The sequence below is a fragment of the Rhinolophus ferrumequinum genome, chromosome 11 (assembly GCF_004115265.2).
Source record: "Rhinolophus ferrumequinum isolate MPI-CBG mRhiFer1 chromosome 11, mRhiFer1_v1.p, whole genome shotgun sequence".
Classification (NCBI taxonomy): Eukaryota; Metazoa; Chordata; class Mammalia; order Chiroptera; family Rhinolophidae; genus Rhinolophus; species Rhinolophus ferrumequinum.
Genome location: NC_046294.1, coordinates 29,752,674 through 29,777,392, shown reverse-complemented (window position 1 = coordinate 29,777,392; position 24,719 = coordinate 29,752,674). Strand labels below are relative to the sequence as shown.

The 24,719-nt window shown below is 35.2% G+C and overlaps 1 protein-coding gene across 4 annotated transcripts in view; it reads left to right on the top strand.

Moving 5' to 3' along the window:
• ANO3 (anoctamin 3) overlaps positions 1–24,719 on the top strand; it is a 344,736-nt gene that overhangs the window by 187,994 nt on the left and 132,023 nt on the right. For 3 of the 4 annotated variants that reach the window (XM_033120578.1, XM_033120577.1, XM_033120579.1), the window contains one exon: positions 2,518–2,636. In XM_033120578.1, coding sequence (XP_032976469.1) covers positions 2,518–2,636 — 119 coding nt within the window. Of the gene's footprint in view, positions 1–2,517; positions 2,637–12,793; positions 12,932–24,719 lie in introns of those variants that run through there. The other variant, XM_033120580.1, reaches the window with a different exon arrangement.

The following is a 24,719-nucleotide window of genomic DNA, read 5'->3' as shown; positions in this document are numbered from 1 at the left end:
TTCTGTTGCAAGAATATTTGTATATAGGAATTAAGAGAAAGAAAAGGGAGGGGGACCCTCAAACAAAAGTAAAGAAAAAATAAAAACATCTACCTAAAACATTAAGTTGTGAGTGGAATAGTGGGTGTAAATGAGTGAAAAACTGCCAATTGTATTTCTTGTATTCCATGGAAAATGAAATACATTAATATAAATTACATTTTATCTTTTGTAAACATTAAATGATTAAACGAATAATTTTTAGAGTTTAAAGGACCCTTTGAGATCTTCAAAACCTTCATTTTACTGATGAAGAAATAGACTTTCAGTGAAAGGAATTGACATTATTTGGACATGGCAAATTTAGGATGAGAAATAATGGTTTTGTGACCCACAGGCCAGTTCACGCCCCTCAATAGCATGTGAACTTTATCTATTGCCGTTTAACCACACTAGAATCTTTATCTTGCCCTTTAATATCAAAAGAAAGAAAAAGAGGGACAGAGAGAGAGATTGAGAGAGAGGAAGAAAGACAGGGAGACAGGAAGAGAAAGGGAGGGGAGAAGAGTGGGAAGGAGGGAAAGGTAGGAGAAGGGAGAACAGAGAGGAGGAGAAGAAATAAAAAAAAAAAAAAAGAAAGAAAGAAATGCCAAGCACCGCGGGCCTTACAAACCTCCAAGTTGAACATGGTAGGATTTTGGTTAACGGGTTCAATAAAGTAACTCCAAAATTTCAATTTCTTTCTCACTTACTTGACAACAGTTCAAGGCAAGTCCAGGTTTTGCATTTTTTCTTTTTTTCCATCTAGATCATTCTTCCTCCACTTTACCCCCCATGTGACTTACTGCCTCACTTCATCTGGTCTTTGCTCAAAAGTTGCTACGGTTCTCTGTACTAAAGTAACATCATCCCTCCCCACCTTTGACACCTGCATCCTTCCTCCCTACTATATTTTTCCTCAATGCACTGACTGCAGAGCACACTTAATATTTTACTTAATTTGTTTCTGTTTATTGTTTTTCTTCTACTTGAATGTGCCACGAAGGCAGGGTTCTGTTTGCTGCTACAGCTCCAACTCTTAAAAGAATGTGTGACATGTCCTAGGTGTTTAATAACAACTATTGCATGAATACACTGGAATTTACCTGAATCTAGGGGAGATGTTATAGTATTTTTCCAAACATCAGCTTTGGAGTCAGATCCTGATGTGTTTCAGTTACGGATGCACACCTTGCTGGTTGATGACTTTGGCAAACTACTTAATTTCCATATTCCTTTATTTATTATTGAATTTTAGTAAAAATCATACGGACTTCATGGAGTTTTTATTAGGATTAAAGGAAATAATACATGTAAATATTCTGGTTCTTAGTATTTACTCAGTAAATGTTAACCATGAATTAGTATTGACTATATTAGCAGGTCTAGGTATAACCCTAAATGTTTAGAGCATCTCAACATAATTGGCAATTAATTACATCCTAAGATATACTGTGACCTGTCCAATCTTAGTCTGTCCCTCTGCTAAGAACCTAATACTACAAACTTGGTATAACATGATATAGCAGACTTTAAGCTTTACTAATAAAAGAAATCAGTGCATCATTAGAAACAAAATTGTTTTTTCTTCTGTCACAATAATATGTCAAATGATTGAACTCTTTAAAATATTGCATATAGTTGTCCATATCAAAATTTGTGTTTGATAGGTATTCACAGATTGAAGGGTGAAAAAAAAACCTCTCTTCAAAATATTTTGTTTTATTTTAAAAGGTTAAATGTATGGGAATCTCTCTGTTTTTGAATTTGAAGAGACATTGTATCACATGGAATATGAATTTTGTGAAATGTGTCAACAGTACTTTTGTAGACACCATAGAAATTTTCTTTTTTATATCATTTCACATTGATTATAGCTTTTCATTACTCATATACATTTTATATATGATTGATATTACAGTGTCTTACCCTTTTTTTATCATTCCAATCATAATTATCACTTTCAATGACCTCTCCTTTTTGCAGTTGTAGTTTCATTTTAATTTCCTAATATTTTTTAAATCTTTCCTGTAATGTTCCTTAGCATTTCTTCTATGGTTTCTCAGACTTCTTAACACCCTTAAATCAAATTCACATTTACAAAGCATTCCAACTTTTAAGAAAACATTTTCAAAATTATGCAGTTTTTAATTAAGCAAATAAATATTGAATTCTTACAAATATGTCTTCAAGTTCCAAAAGGCATGATGTGTCCAATTGAATTGGCATAATTCTAATTTTATTTTCAAAAAGTTTAAGTACATTAAATAGCAGAGATACATTTAATTCTTATGAAAGCTATAGTAGTGTCAGTATTAATTCACTAACAGGCTAGTTTTCATGTTATTAATTTTTTGGGTTTACTTATTGGATGGATGGTTCATAAGAAAATTGTATTTCACTGAGCCTTGGGAAAACATGAAAAAAAGAGAGATTAGTACATGTAAAAAGAAACAAAAGGAAGAAGGATAAAAATGGATTAAATTGTTTCTTTTCTAGCCCTAGGAAAAGATAAGGATTACCTGGATGAATCAGAACATGCTAATTATGACCGGTCTCTGCTCATTAAAGACTTTGTTCCCAAAGATAATTCTGAATCCAAGAGAAGATTGCCTAAGGTAATGCAAATTCAACTGCCAGTAAGCCATTTCAATACCATAACTTCTAAAACCTTTCGTTTTTTGTTGGTGATAATCTATATTGTGCTGGAGAGTATAAATGGGCACAGTTTAATCGTACATATTTCACAACTCAAAAGTGAAAAGTAACGCGTAGACATTTACATTATCAGACAGAATTTTTAAAAACAATGTGAAATGTAAGATCATTCAATAATATATTCTTAGGGAGTCATTCTTTCATTTTTTTAGTGTTTTCTTCAAAGGCAGCATGGTTTAATGAGTGCTTAGATTTTAGTATTAAATGGACCAAGACTTGAATTCCAGTCCCCCTACTTACTAATTGTAGTAACTTGAGCAGGTTAATTAAAGTCACTTAGCCTTGTTTTCCTTGTCTATAAAATCAGAATTATGTTGTCTGCTTGACAAAATCCTTTGATGATTACATGAGATAACCATATGAAAGTATCTGAAGCGTAGTAAAAGCTGACCATATAACAACTTGGATGTTGAGAATACCTCATTGACACTAGAGTTTCTTCACAAATGAGCAACTGGGCTAGAATTCAGTTGGAAAAAAAGAAAAGAAAAACCTGGCTTGAACAATTGCACCATCCTTCAAAATCAGACTCTTCAAAGCTTCTGAGTGTTGCCGTCCAACACCCCTTTGATGTGTTCCCAAACCACTCCTGACTCAGTCCAAGCTTACCTTTGTGTTCTTCTTGTTTTTTTATTGATTAAAGTAGGAATGCTTTTGTAAAAGAAATTTTCAGTTTAATACAAGGAAATGCAGCTTTCCTTGTCACTGCATGACTAGTATTCACATTTATGAATATATCTTTCTCTGTGATGTTTGATGTGGTTTGTTTTGGATTAATTTTTCAAATCCCTTCATTAGTGACCACCAAAGCATTAGTGAAGAAATATGGCATGATTTAAATATAACTGTCATAAAAGAGACCAAACTTTAATAAATAGATGCAGGGAGAAATGCTTGTGCCAAATTTCTTCATTTCTCTTTGGTGTTACTTAAAGGGGTCACTGTTTTTTTTTGCCAGTAATTCTTAGGTTATCTTCACATTTCAGGGGTTTCCCTCTCTGTGCTTCATCTCCCTTTCTGTGTCTGAGTAACATAATAGATGTTTAGAGAGTCTCTACTATCTGGGAAGCATTGTTTCAAGTGACTGAGAGGGTGTTATAACAAACATTGAGGAATAATAGATGTTGTTCCTTAAGATGCCTATATCACAAGTAGGAGGACAAGTATGCTTCAAATAATTAGAAAATGAACTAAGATTAAGTAAAGTTTGTATATCTGCTTCTCTAGAATTTACCACATGCCACCAATGATACCTTCTATTTCATTATTGCTCAACAGTAGCCATTTCCCAAATCTCACTTTGACTAAACTTGAACTTTAGAATATAAAGTGAAGAAAAAATAGTTAAACCTGCATGCATGTTTTGGTTTTGACATTAAATTAAGAAATGATGTGTGATGATGGCAACAGGCCACCGTTGTTCAATCCACAAAACTCTAGTCTGATGTCTTACTGAATCTACCTGATAATATAAACTTCTACTATTACATTTCTATTCAAATTGTATAAATGTCATGCATCACCTGGAAGATTTTGGACTTGCACTTCTAGCTTCTGTCAAAATATATACACTTTTATCCTTTTCATAAGTTGGAGCACAACACAAATTCCATTTGAACAAATTGTTCCATTACAACAACAACAACAATAACAACAACAAAAATATATTTAAAAGCCATTAGCTGGTGACTTGCTTGCAAAGCTTATCTTCAAATGAAGGGAAAAATACTCTGCGTAGAATACATCCTTTGTGTACATTTGCCACAGGGAACCTCAAAAAGCAATGACCTATATATCTACTGTTTGGATTACTATCTGGATACCCTTCAATATATAAATGTATTGATTTCCTCTTATTCTACTCCACCATTAAGTGATATGAGCATATATGTGTATATAACAGAGGGTACCGAAAAAAATGTATACACTTTTTAAGAAAGGACAAAAACTCTATTAAAATTACACGGACGGTAACCATGTTAAGCACCTCGTGTAATTGCAGAAGTCAGATATGAATTGTATTCATCTATTGTTATCAGTATATATTGAGTATTACAATTTTAATGCATTTTTTTCCTTTCTTAAAATGTACATGCATTTTTTGACACCCTCTGTATGTGTGAATATATTATGACATCTATATATATATGTGTGTGTGTATATATATATATATATATATATATATATATACTTTTTTTAATTGTATCTTCTGAAATTGAAAATATTCATTCATTTATGCCCTACAAAATAGCAACTTTCATATGGTTTAAATTAATATGTATTAATATATATGTGTATATAATTGTGTGGCTGAACATCTGTGCCACACACATTATTTACTTAGGAAGATTTTACTGGTTGCAACTTGCCCCACACATATTAGGCAATGTATCTGATATTTTATTTCTTCACAAAAATTACTCAATTATAAAGGAGTCATTTTAGAGATGACAAAACAAATTTATAAAGAGGCAAAAGAAAGGGAGCACAAACTTTAGGGAAAAGTGAATCCTAATATAAACTGCATTGTGAGAATGGCAGTTACTGAATTACAGAAAGCAAATAGAGCTTCCTCACAAAATTTGTCATCAGCTATAAAGTAGGTTCATAGGAAATAACACCTCCAAGGTGGAGTCTTACGGTGAATTTAAGAGGCAACTGTTAAGTTTGTCAACTGTAAAACAAACAAACAAATCTAGAAATAATTCTGACTAGTTTATTGGGCACTGTGTAAATAGACTTTATATCTGTTTGATAATTTGGTTTGTCAACCATTGTGCACACATTTTCTGAATGATCTTGAGTCAGCATGGTAAATTTTTATTCTGATCATGTATCTACTACTTATAATAATTTAGTATGCTAAATATATTTGTAAGGCACTATAGTTTGTTCTGGAATTAATCTTCAGAACAGTAAATTATATATAGAATATTTCGCTTCAGATCATGAAATTTTAGCATGTTACTTATTTATACTAAATTTCTTTAATATATTAGAAATTAAAAACATCTGCAATATTGAGATTTAAGGTGATGAAGTGATATTGATAGAATAATAGGGTATATATTTTACTTATTTGGAAGATAGTATGTACAAAGCTTTGCACTGTAGGACAGAGAAAGACAGCACACAGAGACAGGTTTTGCTGTCGTACTGGGATGCAGTTCAGAATGCATGCTTATAAACGGAGAAAACTAAGAGCTCTGGAAATTAGACATGACCCTAAATGTGGGAGAAGTCTAGATTTAGCTGGCCTCACACTTTATGACAGAAGCCATATTTAAATATCTCAGAGTCGTTGTCGTAATAGAAAATTGGCTCCAGTTCTTTCTTTCCTATATTTACTCTATTTTCAATGAGACTGCGGCTCCTCTCATCAAGAGGTGGAATCTATTGCACTGACCTAGGGACTTGCTCTAGCCAATAGACTGTTGTAGAGGTGACAATGTTTCAGTACTGAACTTTATACCCAGAAGATCTTACACTCCCATTCTTTGTCTTGGGACTCTGCCCCCCACCATGTGGAAAGTCCCAGTTAGTCTGCAGGAGGATGAGACCATGTGGACCAGAACCTAGTGAGCCCAGTTGCCCAGCTCAGGCAGAGATAGGAGAAAATCCAGTGGCAAACAAAGATCAGGAAACTCAGATTCATGAAAAAGTCCTCTTGAGACCAGAAGAACTATCCAGCTTGGCTTAGCCTACGCATAAAATCGTAAGCTAAATAAAATTTAAAAGTTTGGATATGGTTTATTTTTCAGTGATAGCTACAGGAGACAGCCATAAATGTTAAAAAATAGTACGTTGGCTGGTACCAATAATTGTGGATATCGGGTGAATTCTTTTTCAGTTACTGGGAATAGCTGCAAAATTGTGCCTGAGTTTTCCACAACATACTCATATTATCCACTTAACGCTATAAAACCCAAGTATATTTTGAACATTATAACCTAAGTTGGTTGGTATCTAAGCAACCTATCTAAAGCTTAGTGAAATTATGTTAAAAAAAATAGTAACTATTTACAAAAGTGCTTTGTTAGTGATAACATTAAATTAGGGCAAAATTTTACGATTACCTTCCATTGAACTATATGTGTACAGTTAGCAGCAGTCACAAACACCCAATAAAAACGGTAAAGAAATAATTTTTTTAAAGGCAAGTGTATTTCCTTTCAACATTTTGGCAAAATGGTTCCATCATACCTGTGTTATCCACAGGGGAAATTTCAGGAAGCAAAGTTATAATGAAAGAACAGGAAAAATTCTATAAATTCATACACTGGAGTTCTTGCGCTCACTGCAAGTAAAGTTCTGGAGTGGAGAGGGGTTGTTTTTTAAGATAGTTTGGGTAAATATTGCGTCTCTCTGTATCATTACATGGAGAGCACTGTGAATAATGCTTGAAAATAAGGTCCTATAGCCAACTGGATGAGCCTCAGAAGCAGATGATTCTCTCCATGAAGGAGCGATGCCTTACATACCAACCAAGGCCTCTAGATGTGGACAATGTACAGGGAATGCCTACAATTAATCTAGATTAGAAGAAATAAACCTGTGAAGCAGAGTCCATGGTTCCTGTAGTAGCCATTCATGAAGAGTTTACTGCTTCCATTGTCTCTTGGGATGCCAAAAATAACCACAGCTGTTGCCAATAATGAGTCTAGGACTATGAATCTGTATTTCAAATTACAGTGACATCTCTTACACAATGTTGGCTTGCAAATTAGACAGGATAGAGGTTATGGAACAGGAAAATCTTGACATGAATATTTTAGCAATTCATTAAATTTAAATCACAAGGCCATTCAATTTGACTGTGTCAACTGGCATTGGCAGATGGTGTTCGTCTTTAACGCAGTTGGTGTCTTTTCTGTGAAGACACGTGATACTGATCGTATGCAGGAGGAGGAGGAGGTGGGAGAAAGATGGCCTCTTCAGTTTTATAATGTACCTTTTGTGTGGGCATTGGCAAGTATTTCATTTGTCTCCATCGCTCTTTGCCTCTAAATTATATGTAGGGTTTACTATACTGAACTTGCATATTTTTTCCCAGCAATTGGGACATAATGATGACTTAAACTGCAAGATAAATGACTAAACTTGGCCCTATATGACTACGTTAATTGACAAGATTTTACATGAAATTAAATGCTAATTATTTGCATTTATTGGGATAGTTTCTATAAAAAAAAAAGAAAGTTAGTACTTCTTTAACTTTAGAACCTGAAGTAATACTTTTTTTTTTTTACGTTTAGTGATATCATTATGGAAAATGATACCCTAACATTTGATTTTCATATAAAATAGGCACATACAGAAAAATTATCTTGGTTTATGAACATTTCTGGCCATTGTCTTAAATTTATCTTCTTGCCTAGTATTAAGAAGACTCTTTTCCAGAAGCCCAAAGGATGCTGGTCTTCTCTAGAGTCTTTCATGCTGAAGAGGGCGTTATTCTCCTTGCAGACATAAGCAGCATCCCCCTCCCATTGTGTCAGTTAATTGCTTATTTTGACCATCAGAAGCCCATCATAGAAAGTGGTGAGGACATGTTCTACACGAGCTGATTGCTAGTGTATATTTTCCAAAGATTTGGTATACAATTTTCCAGAATCCCTGCACCATATCTGTGGATTGCTATAACCAAAAACTGTGTGTGCTATGATAGAGCTAGTATTATAAACCAGTAAAGAAATATCGGTGCTTCAAAAAGTGTGCAAATGTTCTCACAATAGCTGGCCAATCATTCAGAAGGGATTGAAATATTTTTAGTTACCTTCCTCACATCTTACACCAAAATGAATTTAAGAGCTAAATCGTCAATAAATTCAAAATTAATGTGTAAAAATAAAATATGCATTTTTTTAAATCACAGAATTAAATAAATGGCCTTTCTAAATAGCTTTTGTAAACCAACAAAGAAATTAGTCACGGAAAGCTTAATAGATTTGACTGTTTAAATACTAATCAGTATCAAAATTACGGTAAAATTTAAAAGTAAGAGATACACTTAAAATGTGGTGATGAGTTGACATACTGGAAATATACATGCAAAAGGATGGTTAATGTTCTTAATCTGCAAAGATGTCACAATAATACAATAAATACAAGAACAAAAAATAATTACAAAATAGTATAATATTAACACGTAAAATGATTAGCAGTACTAATAACTGCAGGAATACAAATGTAAGCAGTGTTTTTTTAAACCAAATTAGAAAACATTTTAAAACAAAATAAAACCCAGAATTGACCCTATAAATTGTCAGTGTTATTTATTGCTCATAGATGCATATATTGATCCAAATTTTATAGTAAACAATTTGAAAATAAGGATTAAAAGCCTTCAGATAATCTCACCCTTTGATTCACTCTAGGAATTTATCCAGACCATGTAATTAGATGTTAGCCCAAATAGTTATGTTCAGGGATGCTCCTGACCCTATAATCTGTGAGGGGATGTTGCAGGGGGACAAAGCTCTCAAATGTTCCAGGGTAAAAGATAAAATTAAAAATAGCAGTGCCCTCAAACAATGAGATTGAAAACACCCCCCCCCCCAGTATGATTATATATAAAAGTAGTTACTAAAAACAGTATGTGCAGTTTGATACCAATTGTATAAAAATATCTAGCTCTTTTCCATTGAGAAAATGCTTAGAATTATGTACAACAAATTACAGCATGTATCACTGGATGGTAAAATTCAAAAAACAAAGTTTATTTCATGTATTCTTAAACTTAAGGCATACATATTATGATGTTATCATTCCCATTTTAAAATTTTACACAGCTCATAAATGATTAAGCCAAGATTTGAAATAAGATGATTCTGTTTCCCAAACATGCTGTTCTGCTTTGCTCCACTGGCAAAACAAGAGCAATTCAGAACGTTCCTTTATGATGGTCTGGTAACCATCGTAAGTAGCATTTTAGTTGGTCCCCTAATGTGTATTGATCACTTATACAACAGAAGCTGTGGTAAGCACTTTGTATGCATTATCTCATTTAAATCTCCTAATAGCTCAATGAGAGTTAGTAGTAGTAGTCTCACTTTACTAATGAAGAAAATAACGTTAAAGAGGTAAGTTTCTGGCCTGTCTCTCAGCTAGGCAGGAGTAGACCTGGATTGTACCATGGGTCTTTGATTCCAGAACCCTATGCTTCTCTGACACCAGTTCAATAGTTAACTAAGAAATACACTCACATATATTAATCAGACCTTTCTAAAGCCCTAAAGCATGAAGTAGGCAGCTCTACATTTTAATAATTGTCAGGTTAACTCACAACATCCCAGGAGTGGATTGACCTGTTTGTAATTTACTCTTGTATAAACAAACAAATAAAAATAGAGTTTGTTATAAACTTAATACTAAACCTCAGCAAAAATAGTGAAAAGGGAGAAGTTGTATAGTCCTTGGCATTACATAATACTCAATGGACTACGTAAATATTTGGAATTCATTTCAAATATTTTCCATTCCCTGACAGAACTCCCCTTTTCTGATTGACAAGGGGAGTTTAATCATTTTCTGATTGAACTCCCCTTGTCAATCAGAAAAAGCAAAACAAATGAAAACCAGTCCACGCTGTGCCTTGCGCAAAAGCCCCTACAGCTGCCAACAGCTGTTACTAGTGCAGAATGCTATGATATCAAGGCATGGAGTCGTTCTAATTATTAGAATACATTTAGGTGAGGGATGGATTCTGCTGGGGCAGTTGTCTATAGTTCCTTCAAAAACTATAGAGGAAAAATGTGCCTGTCTACTGAGGAAGTCTTATTTTATAACAAATTCAGCGAAACACACAAGATGCCGTACACATTTTCCCTTTCCTGGCAGTAACGTCTTGATAATTAGACATATAGTAGCAGGCTTCCCCAGTCCCCAACTTTACCAATTTCCCCAGAAGTTCTAAAGAACTCATAGTGGGAGATGCTTCTCCTCAGCCTCGCTTGAGTATGTTAGCTCTAAAATGAGAGCTGCAGTAACTTGTCTGCAGAAATTTTACATATGTCTATGGGATGTGAACGTCAATTCAATATGTCAGTGGGTGAGCATACCAGTGAAATGGTACAGATAATGTTGTTCTACTTGATATTTATACATTTGATCAATGATAGGCTCACATTAAACTAATTTTCTAACTGCTTAGATATGAAGGCAGCCGGAGAAGTCAGATCAAAACTAATGTTGTTTTAATACATTAAAAGTCAAAGCTACCTCATTAATCTCCCACCTGCAGGTTATGGAGGTAACCAGGTAACCAGGCCCCCCAGGTAATGTATGTGTATCAGAAGGCTCACAAGATTGAGAGCTGAAACACTAACAGTAATGATAATATTACATTGTTACAACAGCTAACATCTGTTAAGGACCTCTCAGGGATTTTGTTGATGACCTGTATGTATTCTTTGAGCCTCACAAGGACTCTGAAAAGGTAGAGTCTATTTTCACCCACATTTCATAGGTGAGGAAATGGAGACTCAGAATGGCAAAGTGACTTCCCTATGATCGTACAGCTGGGTATGCAGTAGGCAGGAATGATATGAGACCACCACACTGTTAAGCGTGTGCTGTGCTGTACACAATGGAGGTGTATGCACAAGAGCTATGGAAGCCTAGGAACACGTGCCTCAGGTAGTTAGAGAGCAAGTTTGCATTACTGGGGAGCGACCGTGTCCATTAGGGTCCATGCTTATTGTGCTTTCTTTGCTGTTTTATGCTTACGAGAAAAATAATAGAATGTCACTCCTCTGCTCCGATCCTGATGAGTTGTCAAATACTCATTCTGTCTCTGCTGCACATGGCCCTTCACCCCCTATATCCTTTCCTCCACTCACATTGGCACGCAAACTTCTTAATCTCGCCAAACGAGTTCATCAGAATAGTCATATTTTGAGCAACTATCACTGTTCACAAAGGACAAAAAAGTCAAAAATAAAACTCTGCTGCATTTATTAAATAATTTCTGACCTTGTGGAATTTTTAAAGATTGCTTTGTTGCTGTTGACTTCTCTGCAAGATAAAAATCAAGATTCCAGATAACGATCCCAGTCATGGACAGCTAAATGATTTTATTAATCCCTTGATGCCACAGGCAATTTCTACACAGGGATTACAGTAACCTACTTTTTGATGTTTAAAGGTTTCAGACTATTGTGTGAAGTTAAAATTTCCTATTTTGTGAGCTTATTAGAAAACCAGTTTTTAAGTATACTGATTAACTCAAAGCCAGTCATATCCATTACATGTTTGCTGCTTAGATCAGTGTCTTGTCAGTCCCAATTACAAGTTGTCCTGTGGAGGCTTTCTTGACAGAAATAAATCAAATCTTTTTGCATCTTATTATGTGAATGTTAACCACAGGTTGGCAGGGCAAAAAGATTCAATTATACTTATTTACTTATTTATTTTTACGTAACAGTTACTCTATAGCTTTCAGATTACAATCGCTTCATTGTATTCAACCCAGAGCCAATACAACACAATGTCAAGTTTAACAGATGCAGGACTTTTCAGAAACCACAAAGGTTTCCATTATACCTTTCTCTAATGAACAAGAAAATGAGGCAATTTCCATGAAAAAAAAGAAAAAACACATAGGAAATCCCAGTGAACTTCACTCAGCTATCAAAAAACATTACCTGGCTCACCAATAAAAAAGTTGTGTTTGCCAGAGCACTAACTATTATTCAGATTGAAACATACCTCCCACCTTCTATGTTAATCTGTCCAATTTATTCAAATAACATAAAGTATAATACATTCTTAAAAATTGACAGTAAAATCCTCAAAATGTCACTGACATTATATGACTAAATGTCACTTAGGTGAATCATACATAGATATTTAACCAATGACACAGGAAGGCAGCCCCTAACGCACCCCATTACCACCTCCCTTAAAATAAAGTAATAAAAAAAAAATGCAGCTATTCTCATAAAAAGATGAGATGTCTTTTTTTTTTTTAAATCATTATTCATACTCAGGCATTTAAAGAGTTGTCTAAACACCCTCCAGTCAAATGCTTTGTGCAGCATTCAATATGTAACGCTCTAGCTAATGGAAAAAGCAGGCGTGGAAGGGAGAACTTTCTGTTGTCACGCTGAAGAGTGCTTTAAAGAAGATTGTCATTTGAGACTGTTGTCAGCAATGAAGAATTCCAAATGCAGCTGAACTGAGAATTCTGACTGTGGTATGTTTAAAAGTATATTAATCTAAGTAGTCTATCTTACCTTTCTGTTTTCTTAAAGATATCTAGATAAGCCAATTAAGAATAATTGATATTGATTTCAGAATCGGGGATGAGTACATCTGTTATTTCAAAATATTAGACATTTATTTTTAGAAATAAGAAATATGTGATCTACATAGTTATATTTCAAGCATCAGTGTTTTTCTTGCATGGAAAACAAATTCTGACTCTCTAAAGTCTTGGCTGTTTTTAAATGCATTTGAATATTAGTTTCATTGAAACAATTATTCACAAAGTCTGTTCTGAATTAGTTCTGGATTCAAAAATATATAAAATAGAATTATTGGAAAAGAACTTACTTTAAAATACTAAGAAATTATTTTATGCATGATATTTTAGTAAATATTTTCATTCAAAGTAGAAAATCTGAGGAAAAATATGAACTTGAAGCATATCTCATAGCATTAAATGTTAAACAAGTAACACAACTGTGAAATTCACTATGATTTAAGTTAGGGAACAAAAGATTTCCAAACTGCTGTCTTTAGTGTCTCATGGTTTTAAATGTGATAAGAAAATTAATTTTGTACCATTCTGAAAGCTTTATTTTGATTTCTTTGTTTAAAAATGTCAACTGCTTCCCTTTGGAGATGAGAGGTTCAACTTCTAAATCTTCATTCAACGTTAGGTCACTTGGAATGGATAATCACGTGTATGGAAATAAGTTATTTATTTAAGAAGAATAAGCACTTAAAAGATTCCTTATATAGTATTTAAAATATAAAAATCAGTGAGCAGGAAAGGTATACTTAAATTTACTTTCTGTAAATTGCTTTTACTAAGAAGATATATATGTAAAGCTCACATATTTAAAAAAATGTTTCTGTCATTGAGAACCCAATAGAAAACCACAGTCTATGCTCCATCATAGACTATTCTACTTAGAAGGGCTTGGCTTTGGTTTTCATTAGGTAAACCAGAAAACCTTTATTTTCAGTAAATTAAACATGGATAGAGACAGAATAATATAAGTTCAAAAACAGCACTTTGTACAATGCTTGTTACATTATAGAAATTCAATCAATACTTTTGTTCTCTTTCCTTTAGTTCCCTTTTAACTTTTTAGAAAAGTGTTTACATTTGCTTCATAATTTTTACTCTTGCCATAAATATGTTTTATTAGATGGTATTTGGACTTACATTTGATCCAATTATATATATCAGGTGTTTTGGATCCAGTCTGAAGTCTCATCTTCAATGATAACATTTTCTATCTTCTTTGTAACCCCATTGATACTGTGTTGCCCAACGAACCAGCTCTGTTTCATAGGATACTCCAAATATGTAAAACGAATGAATCCCCTTAAATAAAATAACTAAAGTCACTATGTGAAAAATTCACCTGAAAGGCAAAGTGTCTGATAAATCACGCTGATCAAGTCGTTATTTGAACCGTCTTAAGAGAAGTAGGAAATGCAATTTTGCCGGAGTTCTATCTGATTTTAACTGAATTAATACTCATCAGTATGAAAGTAGCTTTCCATTTGAAGACTCTTTTCAGGGAAGAATATGTGCTGTAGGATTACACTTAATGTTCATAAGAAACATGGGCATTTTGCAATCTTAAAAGCAAACTTATAAGCAGAATTATCACTAATTGTTAGATTAAAATGTTTAAAAAATTATTTGGGGGCATTTTTTCTCAGTAAAATGATAGATTATTTTCAGTGATATTTAAGGTTCAAATCTCACATTCTAAGAATTGTGACTGTAGCAACTTTCATTCAAAACGTGTATGTTTGTGTTTCTAAGCAGGTACTTTATAACACTGGTTGTCCAACTGGGAATATCAGAATCACATATAGGGCTTATGGAAAAAACAGGTGACTGGGCTGTATCCCCAGAGCTTCTGATAACAGTAATTCCAGTTGAGTCCTGAGAATTTGCATTTCTAACAAGTTCTCAGATGAAGTTGATGGTTGATGCCGCTGGTGCTGGTACCACATTTGAGAACCACTGCCTTAAAAGTCCTCTAATATCTACAGTCTGCTCTGCATTTTGTACCCACCATGTACCAAATAAGCTAAGTCTAGATATGTATTAATGAATGAAACAGGTAAAATGCCTACCCTTGCAAAGTTTGCAGTCCAGTGGACGAGTCATAAAATAAATAAGTAAACCAACACATAAATATCTATTTACCAGCTGTGCTTAAGTGGGTCATTAAGTAGTGGAAGAGGAGCTCTTCAGGGTGATTAGGGAAGCAACCTCTCAGAAGGTATTAAAGGCAAGAACTGAAAGCTGAGAAGTCAGCCAAGGGAACGAGCAGGGAAAAGAGGTATTCTAAGCAGAGCTGTCCTCTGTGAGGGCTCTGGGGTGGGAAAAAGCATGGTGTTTTGAGAAATTGATATGTGGCCTATGTGGCAGGAACACAGAGACTGACCCTTAGGATGACTGAGGAAAAGAGGAGAGAGAAAGGAGAGCAAGCACGATATTGCAGGGGGCCTGTGATGGGGAGTTTGTCTCTTATTGTAAGCTTACAGGGTTTTGAACAGATTTTTGTTTTCATAAACCCACTGTGTACATGAGGGTGGGGAACAATGGCAGAAGTGGGGATGGCTTTACAGTAGTCTAGCTGAAAGATGATGATGGTTTAGCCCGGAATGGTCGCAGTTCAGGTACATATATCAATTTCCAACATCAAAATGTGGAAGGCCAGTTAGATATGTAACCACAGAAGTAGCAATTATTAGAAAATCACAGTGGGGTTGATTTTGATATGGGAGCATGCCTAGGAAGTGAAAAAATAAAACAGGTTAGAAAGCAATATTGTAATTGTGTGTATCTGTGTGTGTGAGCACACACGCGCGAGAGAGAAAACAACTGTAATAGTGGGATTACAGATGATTTTTATTGCCTTTTATATGGAATAAAAACAATCTACATTTTTATAAAATTCCTAAATTCAAATATTTCATTGAAAAGAAAAAAACTGTGACTTTGAAAAAATAATCACAAGTTGAATGAGTCATTCGCTTAGTGTGAAAATGTGTGTGTGTGTGTGTGTGTGTGTGTGTGTGTGCGCGCACTCACATAGACATTCCGGGCACTGTATAAAGTACAGTAGATACAAAATTAATAAAATATAATTCCTATCCTCAAAAAGTGTGTAGTTTATTGGGGAAGATAAGAAATTGGGTATAAGAGCAATGGGTCACAAATGTTAGAGTGCCTGAGAATTATCCTTTAATGTTATTTCACAGCCCTTCCAGTTACCAATCACAACCAACACCCTAATAGGTTATGAATACACTCCCCCTTTTTCATGCCCAGGCCTTTGCATGTTGAGTTCCCTCTACTTAGGAATGCTCATACTTCCCCTCCTTCGATTTCATTTTTCAGGAATCGAATCACGTATCACTTTTCTAAAGACTATTTGTAGAGTTGTGTTCCATATACTTCCTGCCCCCACACATGCGTAGTCTCCACCATTATCGACATTACTCACCAGAATGATACATTTTTTTTTTTAACCAAAAATGAACCTACGTTGACACATCACTCAAAGTCATAGCTTACCTTAGGGTTCACTCTTGGTGTTTTACAGCCTACGGATTTGAACAAATGCATAATGACGTATATCCATCATTGTAAGATCCTACGGAGGATTTTCACTGCTGTAAAAATCCCCTGTGCTCTGCCTACTCACCTCTCTACCCCCGCACCCCCACCAGCAAACACTGATCTTTTCCTTAGTGTTTTTATTGTCTTCATAGTTTTGCCTTTTTCAGATTGTCATATAGTTGGAGTTGTACAATATGTAGCCTGCTCAGATTGGCTTCTTTCACTTAGTAATATGCATTTAAGGTTCCTCCATGTCTTTTCATGGCTTTATAGCTGATTTCCTTTTAATGCTGAATGATATTCCACTACCTGGATGTACCACAGTTTATGCATTCACATACAGAAGGACATCTTGATTGCTTCAAAGTTTGGCAGTTATGAATAAAGCTGCTATAAACATCCATGTGCAGGTTTTTTCTGTGGACATAGCGTTTTGACTCCTTTGTGTAAACACCAAGGATCAGGATCGCTAGATCATACGGTGAGAATATGTTTAGTTTTTAAGAAACCACCAAACTGTCTTCCAAAGTGGCTGTACCATTTTGTGTTCCTGGCAGCAATGTGTGAGAGTTTCTGTTGCTCCTCATCCTCACCAGTGTTTGGTGGTGTTAGTAATGTTCCAGATTTCGGCCATTCTAACTGTTGTGTAGTGGTATCCCATTGTTGTTTTCATGTGTATTTCCCTGATGACATATGTGGGGACATCTTTTCCTATGCTTATTTGCCATATATGTCTCTTCTTTGGTGAAGTGTTTGGTAAGGCCTTTACCTCAGTTTTCAATCAGATTGTTGGTTTTATTAATGCTGAGTTTTAATACTTATATATATTTAATACATATATATATATATATATATATATGTATGTTAGGTAACAGTCCTTTAGCCAATGTGTCTTTTGCAAATATTTTCTACCAGTCTGTGGCATCTCCTTTAATTCTTTTGATATTGTCTTTCACAGAGCAGGATTTTAATGAAGTCCAGTTTATGAATTATTTTTCATGGATTATATCTTTGATAATGCATCTTAAAAGGTATCGCCGTACACAAGGTCATCTGGGTTTAATCCTATGTTACCTTGGATTATTATAGTTTTGCATTTTTCATTTAGGTCTGTGATCGATTTTATTTTAATTTTTGTGAAATGTAAAGTCTGTGTCTAGATTTAGTTTTTTGCATTTGGATGTCCAATTCTATCACCATTTGTTGAAGAGAACATATCATTTCTGAATGAAGACTTTTTTCCTCTCTGTGTAGAGTTAGTATATCTTTTCTCTCAAAACATTTGCACCTACCCCTCCTATAGCACAAATCACACCAAACTGTAATTACTTGTCCTCCTATCTTTCTACCTTACTAAATTACTCTCTCTTAAAGGATGAGTACCGTGGATTATTTTTCTTTGTAATTACATTAGTACCTTGCACAGAGTCTGACTCATAATAGGAGCTCACAATAAACTTGTAAAATGAGTGAATATAAAAGAGAATATTAGGAAAACATTGCATCTGTAGGTGGAATAAAGTTACTAGTCTGGCCTTCAAGAGTTAAAGTAAAGTTTATGAAGGAGGAGGAAATTAATCTTGTGTTTAAAAAGGAATACAAATTTTTGAGTAATTTTGCTCTAGGAATTTGCATTAATAAAATAGTTATAGAGGTTAACAGAGATGTATGAACAAGGGTCTTTATTGCGTCGTTATGAATCATAGCAAATAATAATTAAGTAAAACAAGCCTTAATATCCTTCAGTAAAAGGTAAACAAAAAATGATGTAACCATACAAAGAAGTGTTCAACTCTTTCAAACTGCAGTAGGCGTAGCCAGCCTGCACCACTCATCCTGTTGTGGACCAACGGCACAACAGTAAATAAAACATAGGAATATAAAATTGTAGTATTCCCCACCTCTGGGTCTGGGATACCCTGACCCAGCAGACCGACTCCACAGGAGCTGCTGAGACAACCAAGCCTCAGACACTCCTCCCTGAAAAGAAAAAGTTTCAGGAATCCCAGTATTATGTATCCTTGATCTCGTGTGTATTCCTTTCACTTAAACAAGATGAAAATAACTCATCACTCTCACTTGGAACAGCCTTTGCTTTCCGGCTAACTCAGATGAAATTGAATAACCCTTTAGGTATTGATGTAGAGATGTATAATGGACTTTTCCTATGGTTTTATCCAAACATCACTTCCTTTGCTGTTCATATGGGAGTGATCCTCTTTCCCTACCCTAATATAGCCTATAGAATTCTCTATCCGCTTAGCTATAATAACAAATACAGTCATGGATAAGGTCCCCAAGCTGAATTCACTCTGGGATGTTCTCCCAGAACTATAGGGAAAGATGCTCCTTCCCCAAATACAGGAAATAAACATGTTTTTAGAAGGAAGTAATGAGACAAACAGAAAAACATACAAAAGAGCAAACAAAAACAGAATTAAGATATGGAGAGAGTAAATATAATTGTAGAGATTGTGAGAATCCTGACAACTGCATTTGAATAATATGCTTGAAGCTAACTAGCTCTACTACTGGGCTTTTTGGAGGTAGAGAGCTGAATAATTTTTACTGTATGAACAGAAAAAGCTTTAGGGAGTTGGGGGGAGTCATGATTGGCTGGCTTGCATTGGATTTCTGTCATTTGGAACTGATAATGTCCTGATTGATATAGATACCCGTGATATACAGTTGAATAAGAACAGATTTTATAACAGTATATATAAAATTCTGTGTGTGTGTCTGCATTATGTATTGAATATTATATATCATGTAATATGTATGCACACACACATATATGTGCATCTATATTGTTGGGAGAGAGAGGAGAGAATGAGAGAAAACTCTGAACTTGTAATTGCAATTATCTTTGAGTTGTTATCTTTAGAACAACTCTTTATTTTGTATTGATCTCTTTATTTAGTCTCTTTATTTTGTATTGATCATGTGTTATTTGAAAAACAAAAGCAGAATTGGGAAGAATAAATAGGGAGTTGCAAAATGCTATTGTTAAGAGCAGAGGAAAGATTGGAATAGGAGAAGCAGCATAAGCAGAAGTTTAGCATCTGGATTAGATCATGTACTCGTATGTGCAGCAACCAAGGCACTGAGAAGTAAGTTGAACATAAATATGTTACACGTGTATCTAGGAAAACTCGCTTCTGAGAAATTATCTGACTTCAGATGTTTCCGTATGAGGAGAGTTCATATATGCATATGGAGTTCTATTTATGTTTATTCCATTGTATTGTCTAAAAATATAGTTAACATCTTTTTAAAAGACATATATTCATCAATAAAGCAAATATTCTTTAGGAGATTTATTCATTAAAAAAATTACAAGAGGGATTAAGTGGTTAGAAAAGAATATTTTTAGGATCCCGAAATAGAGGCCTTTGGACTTACATTGTAACTATGTTTATGTTTTTTCTTGGTGATGTCACTGCATTGGAAAACAATATTTTCAAAAACTGTAAATGCTTGCCAGAGTGCTCAAAATGTTTATGTGTTTATAGACGTAATTTTTCATCTCAGTCTTTCTTAGGTAAGCCATTCTTCTTTTGGTAACAAGAAGCTATGCAGGGTACTGCCTTCAACGGTTTCTCATTCTGACATGAGGTGTTAAAGTTTAGCAGAGGCTACTGGCATTTTTGACACTTAAGTAAAATGTTTTTCTTTAATGAACATTTAAGCAGCCATCCCAAAAAGAAAGGGATCCTGGAATATGGGCAAGATTAGAGAAGCTACTACTCTTGATGAAATTGGACCTTGGAATCTGTCATCTTTGTTTGATAGGGTCCTAAAGTGGTACTGGGTCAAAACTGGCAGACAGCAGGGATGGCTTTTCGTGGGAAAAAATAGCATTATCTAAATATATCTAAATATATGTTGAACTGTTTATTCAGAATTATCTCGAATGCTTTGTGCTCCTAGTCCATCATCACTTGATGGAGTTGCCACACTGCAACCTTATTTGTAAGGACTCTTTGGTTACTTACAATTGTTTGGCTTCCAAAGTCTCTAAAAAGTCAGTCACAGCAATCTTTTATCCCCAAAACCACTGCATTCTTAATTCCCTTTATTCCTGCACTATGGTGGTTCCTAATAGTGGGAGGTTAAAAAGCTTCAAAACTCTAGCTCCCCAAAACTCTGCTTGTAAAGCAGATTATTTATCCTGTGTAAACTCATCTGCTGTGAGCAGCTCCAGTCAGATGCCCTGCCTTGGAATGGACCGAGTTCCCAGAGACTATTATAAAATTCATGTTTTTTTCTGCTTTCTCCCTTATATGTAATTTATTCCTGTGCATCACCTCCTTATCATAAAGGAATTATGGAAATGGCGAAAGAGAGACAATAGCCAATTGGGGATTTGGGGGAGTCTGAATCGTTATAATTTTAAGGATCATATATAAGTTTTGAGAGTGAATTATTGACTGTATTTGCTAACTCTCCTATCTGATCGAACTCATATACACCCACCATATATCACACACTAGACTGTGCAACACATAAACTGTTGTAAATGACAAAGATATGGTCTCTGTCTTCATGGAATTGTCATATATAAGTAGTGGTGGTAAAAGGACTCCGCAAAAAAAAAAAAAAAAAAAAAGCATTTGCTGATTTCCATGATGTAAATACTCCTCTTGGCCTATTTAAACTACCAGTGTGACCAAAATTTCTGAAAATTTACAGATCGGTTCTTGTGAGCATGTGCAAGTTGGCAAATAGGGAAAGATCTCAGTTTAAAGATGGGTATTTAGAAAAGGGAAGCAGGATATCAGAATGCTTCACTACCAGGAGGCCCCAAAAAGTCCCAGATAAGGAACCAGCTGTGTTTCTTGTTCTCCCTCACCACTTTATTTTTGCTTTTGGTTATGGAAAGATAATCATAAGAAATTATGGGGTTTTTTTGACCCAGCTCATCCACATCCTCTCCGCACCCAGATGGAAAACAGATGAATTTTAATCCATTCTTCCTGCATAGTCCCCGTCTCCTTTTCCGTGTCCATCTTCTTCCAAACAGCACTAGACTTAGGGCAGCCCCCCTCTGCAGTTTATAATTTTCTGAAGTTTTCTTAAAAACATAAAATAATGTAAAAGTTCAAAGACAAAACATTTAACCGTTTATACATTCTTTATTAACTGATACCTTATGCTAAGGATATTTAATTTGTTCATAAGTACAGTTTAATATTTTCTCTAAATATCGTTTGTAAGTTCTAAAGCCAAAGAATGTCACCTTTAAATCAGTCCTAAAAAGGACAAGGGCTTCTCTGTTTTCCAGTGCCTCATTCCAATATGGATAAGAACAAATATGTTGATTATGAGCCATGCGCCATGTGCCGTGACCTGGGAATGACTTAGGTATCTAGAATTAAAATGGTGTTTGATAAACTTGGGTTCTCCTCGAAGCATTAGAATGAGACCAAGCTTTAGTGTTTCAGGAATGGGTTAGGGAGCTGAGATGTGTGTATCTTCGACTTTTCTTCCACTCCCCTGTGTCACTTCTAGAGTGAGTGTTCATAGATGTTTCTGCCTCAATGGTTATGATACCATATGATCTGTATTTTTTTCTTCTAGTTTATATATTTATAGTTTTTTGGCTTTTTTATTTTTTTTGGCGTGTCCCTGAACTTACACAGTCATTCTACTTATATGTTATCTGATTAGTAGAATCTATTTTTTCAGTTAAGCTACCTTTGGTCAGTCCCATCTTGAGTGATAACTTCCTATATTACCTTCTGGTCAGTAGTTATCTCTTTATACATGTAATTTAAAATGCTTGCTATTTGCCTGACAGTCATTTATCATTTAAAGCCTGCCTACTTGTTGTATTAAAATACTCCTCTTTTATATGCATGTATTCCTCATCCTGTTCCTATTCAAAGTATCATCATGTAATAACTACAACAGTACATGCACTGCCTTGCCTGTCCCCTGATCACTTTAGATAAATCCACTTACTTATGCCCATGGCTGGACTGTAAGGCTATGTCTGTCATGTGCACTGTTTTTCACTCATGCCGAAAATAGCAACCAGGACAGAGGAACACTAAATCAATACTTGTTAAGGAGTACTTAATTCTATACTGTAGGGAATATTTTTCTTTTATTTTGTGAATGAGGAAACCAATGAGCACAGAGATTAGTAAAATCCAGGTCCAGGTAACTAGTTAACAGGCAAGTCCAGAATTCAAATCCAGATTTTTCTACCTCCAAAAAATGAACATTTAATTCTAGGCTGCACTGACTCCCGTATGATGAAAAGAGAGAATGGAAGTAAAGAAACAGGCATAATTTGCAGCACATATTAGGTGCTTAATAAACATGTTTGTTCAAAGTGGAGCATACAGGACTTCAGTTTAGTACACAATTTATTTTTCCAATTGCTGTTCACCCTTCTATTCCCAATCACTTGAACAAGTATCTGGGACATAGTAGGCACAAAAAAGAGATCTGTTGAATGATAAATGCCTCTTTATTTCTCCAGCGTGTAGCTCAAAGTAGTTGCTAAGTGCATTAGGGGTGTGTGTGTTTGTGTGTTTTAGGTTAATGAAAGTTGCACCATTGAGTTTTTTTATTTTATTTTATTGGGGAAGGGGAACAGGACTTTATTGGGGAACAGTGTGTACTTCCAGGACTTCTTTCCAAGTCAAGTTGTTGTCCTTTCAATCTTAGTTGTGGAGGGTGCCGTTCAGCTTCAAGTTGTTATCCTTTCAGTCTTAGTTGTGGAGGGCGCAGCTCAGCTCCAGGTCCAGTTGCCATTGTTAGTTGCAGGGGGTGCAGCCCACCATCCCTTGCGGGAGTCGAACAGGCAACCTTGTGATTGAGAGAATGCACTCCAACCAACTGAGCCATCTGGGAGCTCGGCAGCAGCTCAGCTCAAGGTGCTGTGTTCAATCTTAGTTGTAGGGGACAGAGCCCACCATCCCTTATGGGAGTCGAGGAGTCAAACTGGCAGTCTTGTGGTTGAGAGCCCACTGGCCCATGTGGGAATTGAACCGGCAGCCTTCAGAGTTAGGATCATGGAGCTCCAACCGCCTGAGCCACCGGGCCGGCCTGACTGAGTTTTAATAATCTGGCTTTCATGAGATGTGATTTGTTTCCATCCTTGTTTATTGACATATTTTTTGTTGTCCATACAGGAGCATGCTGGATAAGGACTGCTCTGGGCAGCTCCAGGGACAATATTGGCTAAAAGATAAGCCACAATTTAATGGTCTTCCAAACACTTCACAGAATTACAAGGTTGTGTTTAGCTTTTAAACAAGGGTGCTTTATAAAAGATTTGCATTAGTAAATCAGCAGCTGTGAGCCAGTTTTTCTGCCTTTCTAGCTAACGTCCTAACCATGCCTGCCTTGTGTTTTTATTTCTACTTTAAGTGATGAATTATCTATTACTTTTAGCTGGCTTTGAAACAGTGTCGCCATTAAATAAAGATGCAGTTTTTACAGGCTAAAAATGACACAAGCCAGTCCACCTCTGGACCTGAGATCACTAACATCCATCTTTAAAAGGCCTGCATCTTTGTCCTGTCCCCCTTTCCTCCTCCTTCCTTGATCACAGCCCTGAGGGAGTGTAACTCACTGGCTTAAGGTCAGATGCCCAAGGCACTGCCACCTGGCCTCCATAGGGCATTTCCTTCTTCCCTTTCCAACATCAAAATGCCAATCAGCTTGTCTCAAATCTTGCTCTTGGCCAAGGAGAAAAATAAACCCAGATTAGGTTTAATTTAAACTAAAGTTTAGTGGCTTGTTATGGCTCCATGTTTGCCAAAGCATAGTTTTCAAACTAATTTTTAAGCCGCAAAGTCTTAAAAATTATAATTTAAAAATTATTAATCAACATGACCTTACTTGAATGTGTGTTAGAAAAACATAACAAGCACACTAAACTTCTTATTTTTAGGTTAACATTATTTTGGCAAAGGGTTTTTTTTTTTTTTAAGACAGTGTAATCTAAAGAAAAAATATTCAGCAGGTGACTATCACAAAATATACACTATATTAGAGTTTGGGAAACAATGCCATTTGTACCTTGTCTCATCACTTTCCAGATGACAGTTATCGTTTACCTAGCACCCTAAGAAGTCTGGCATTCATGTTAGATATTTTATAGACATCAGGCGCCATCTTCACAGTTTTTCAGGGAGCTAAATAGGAC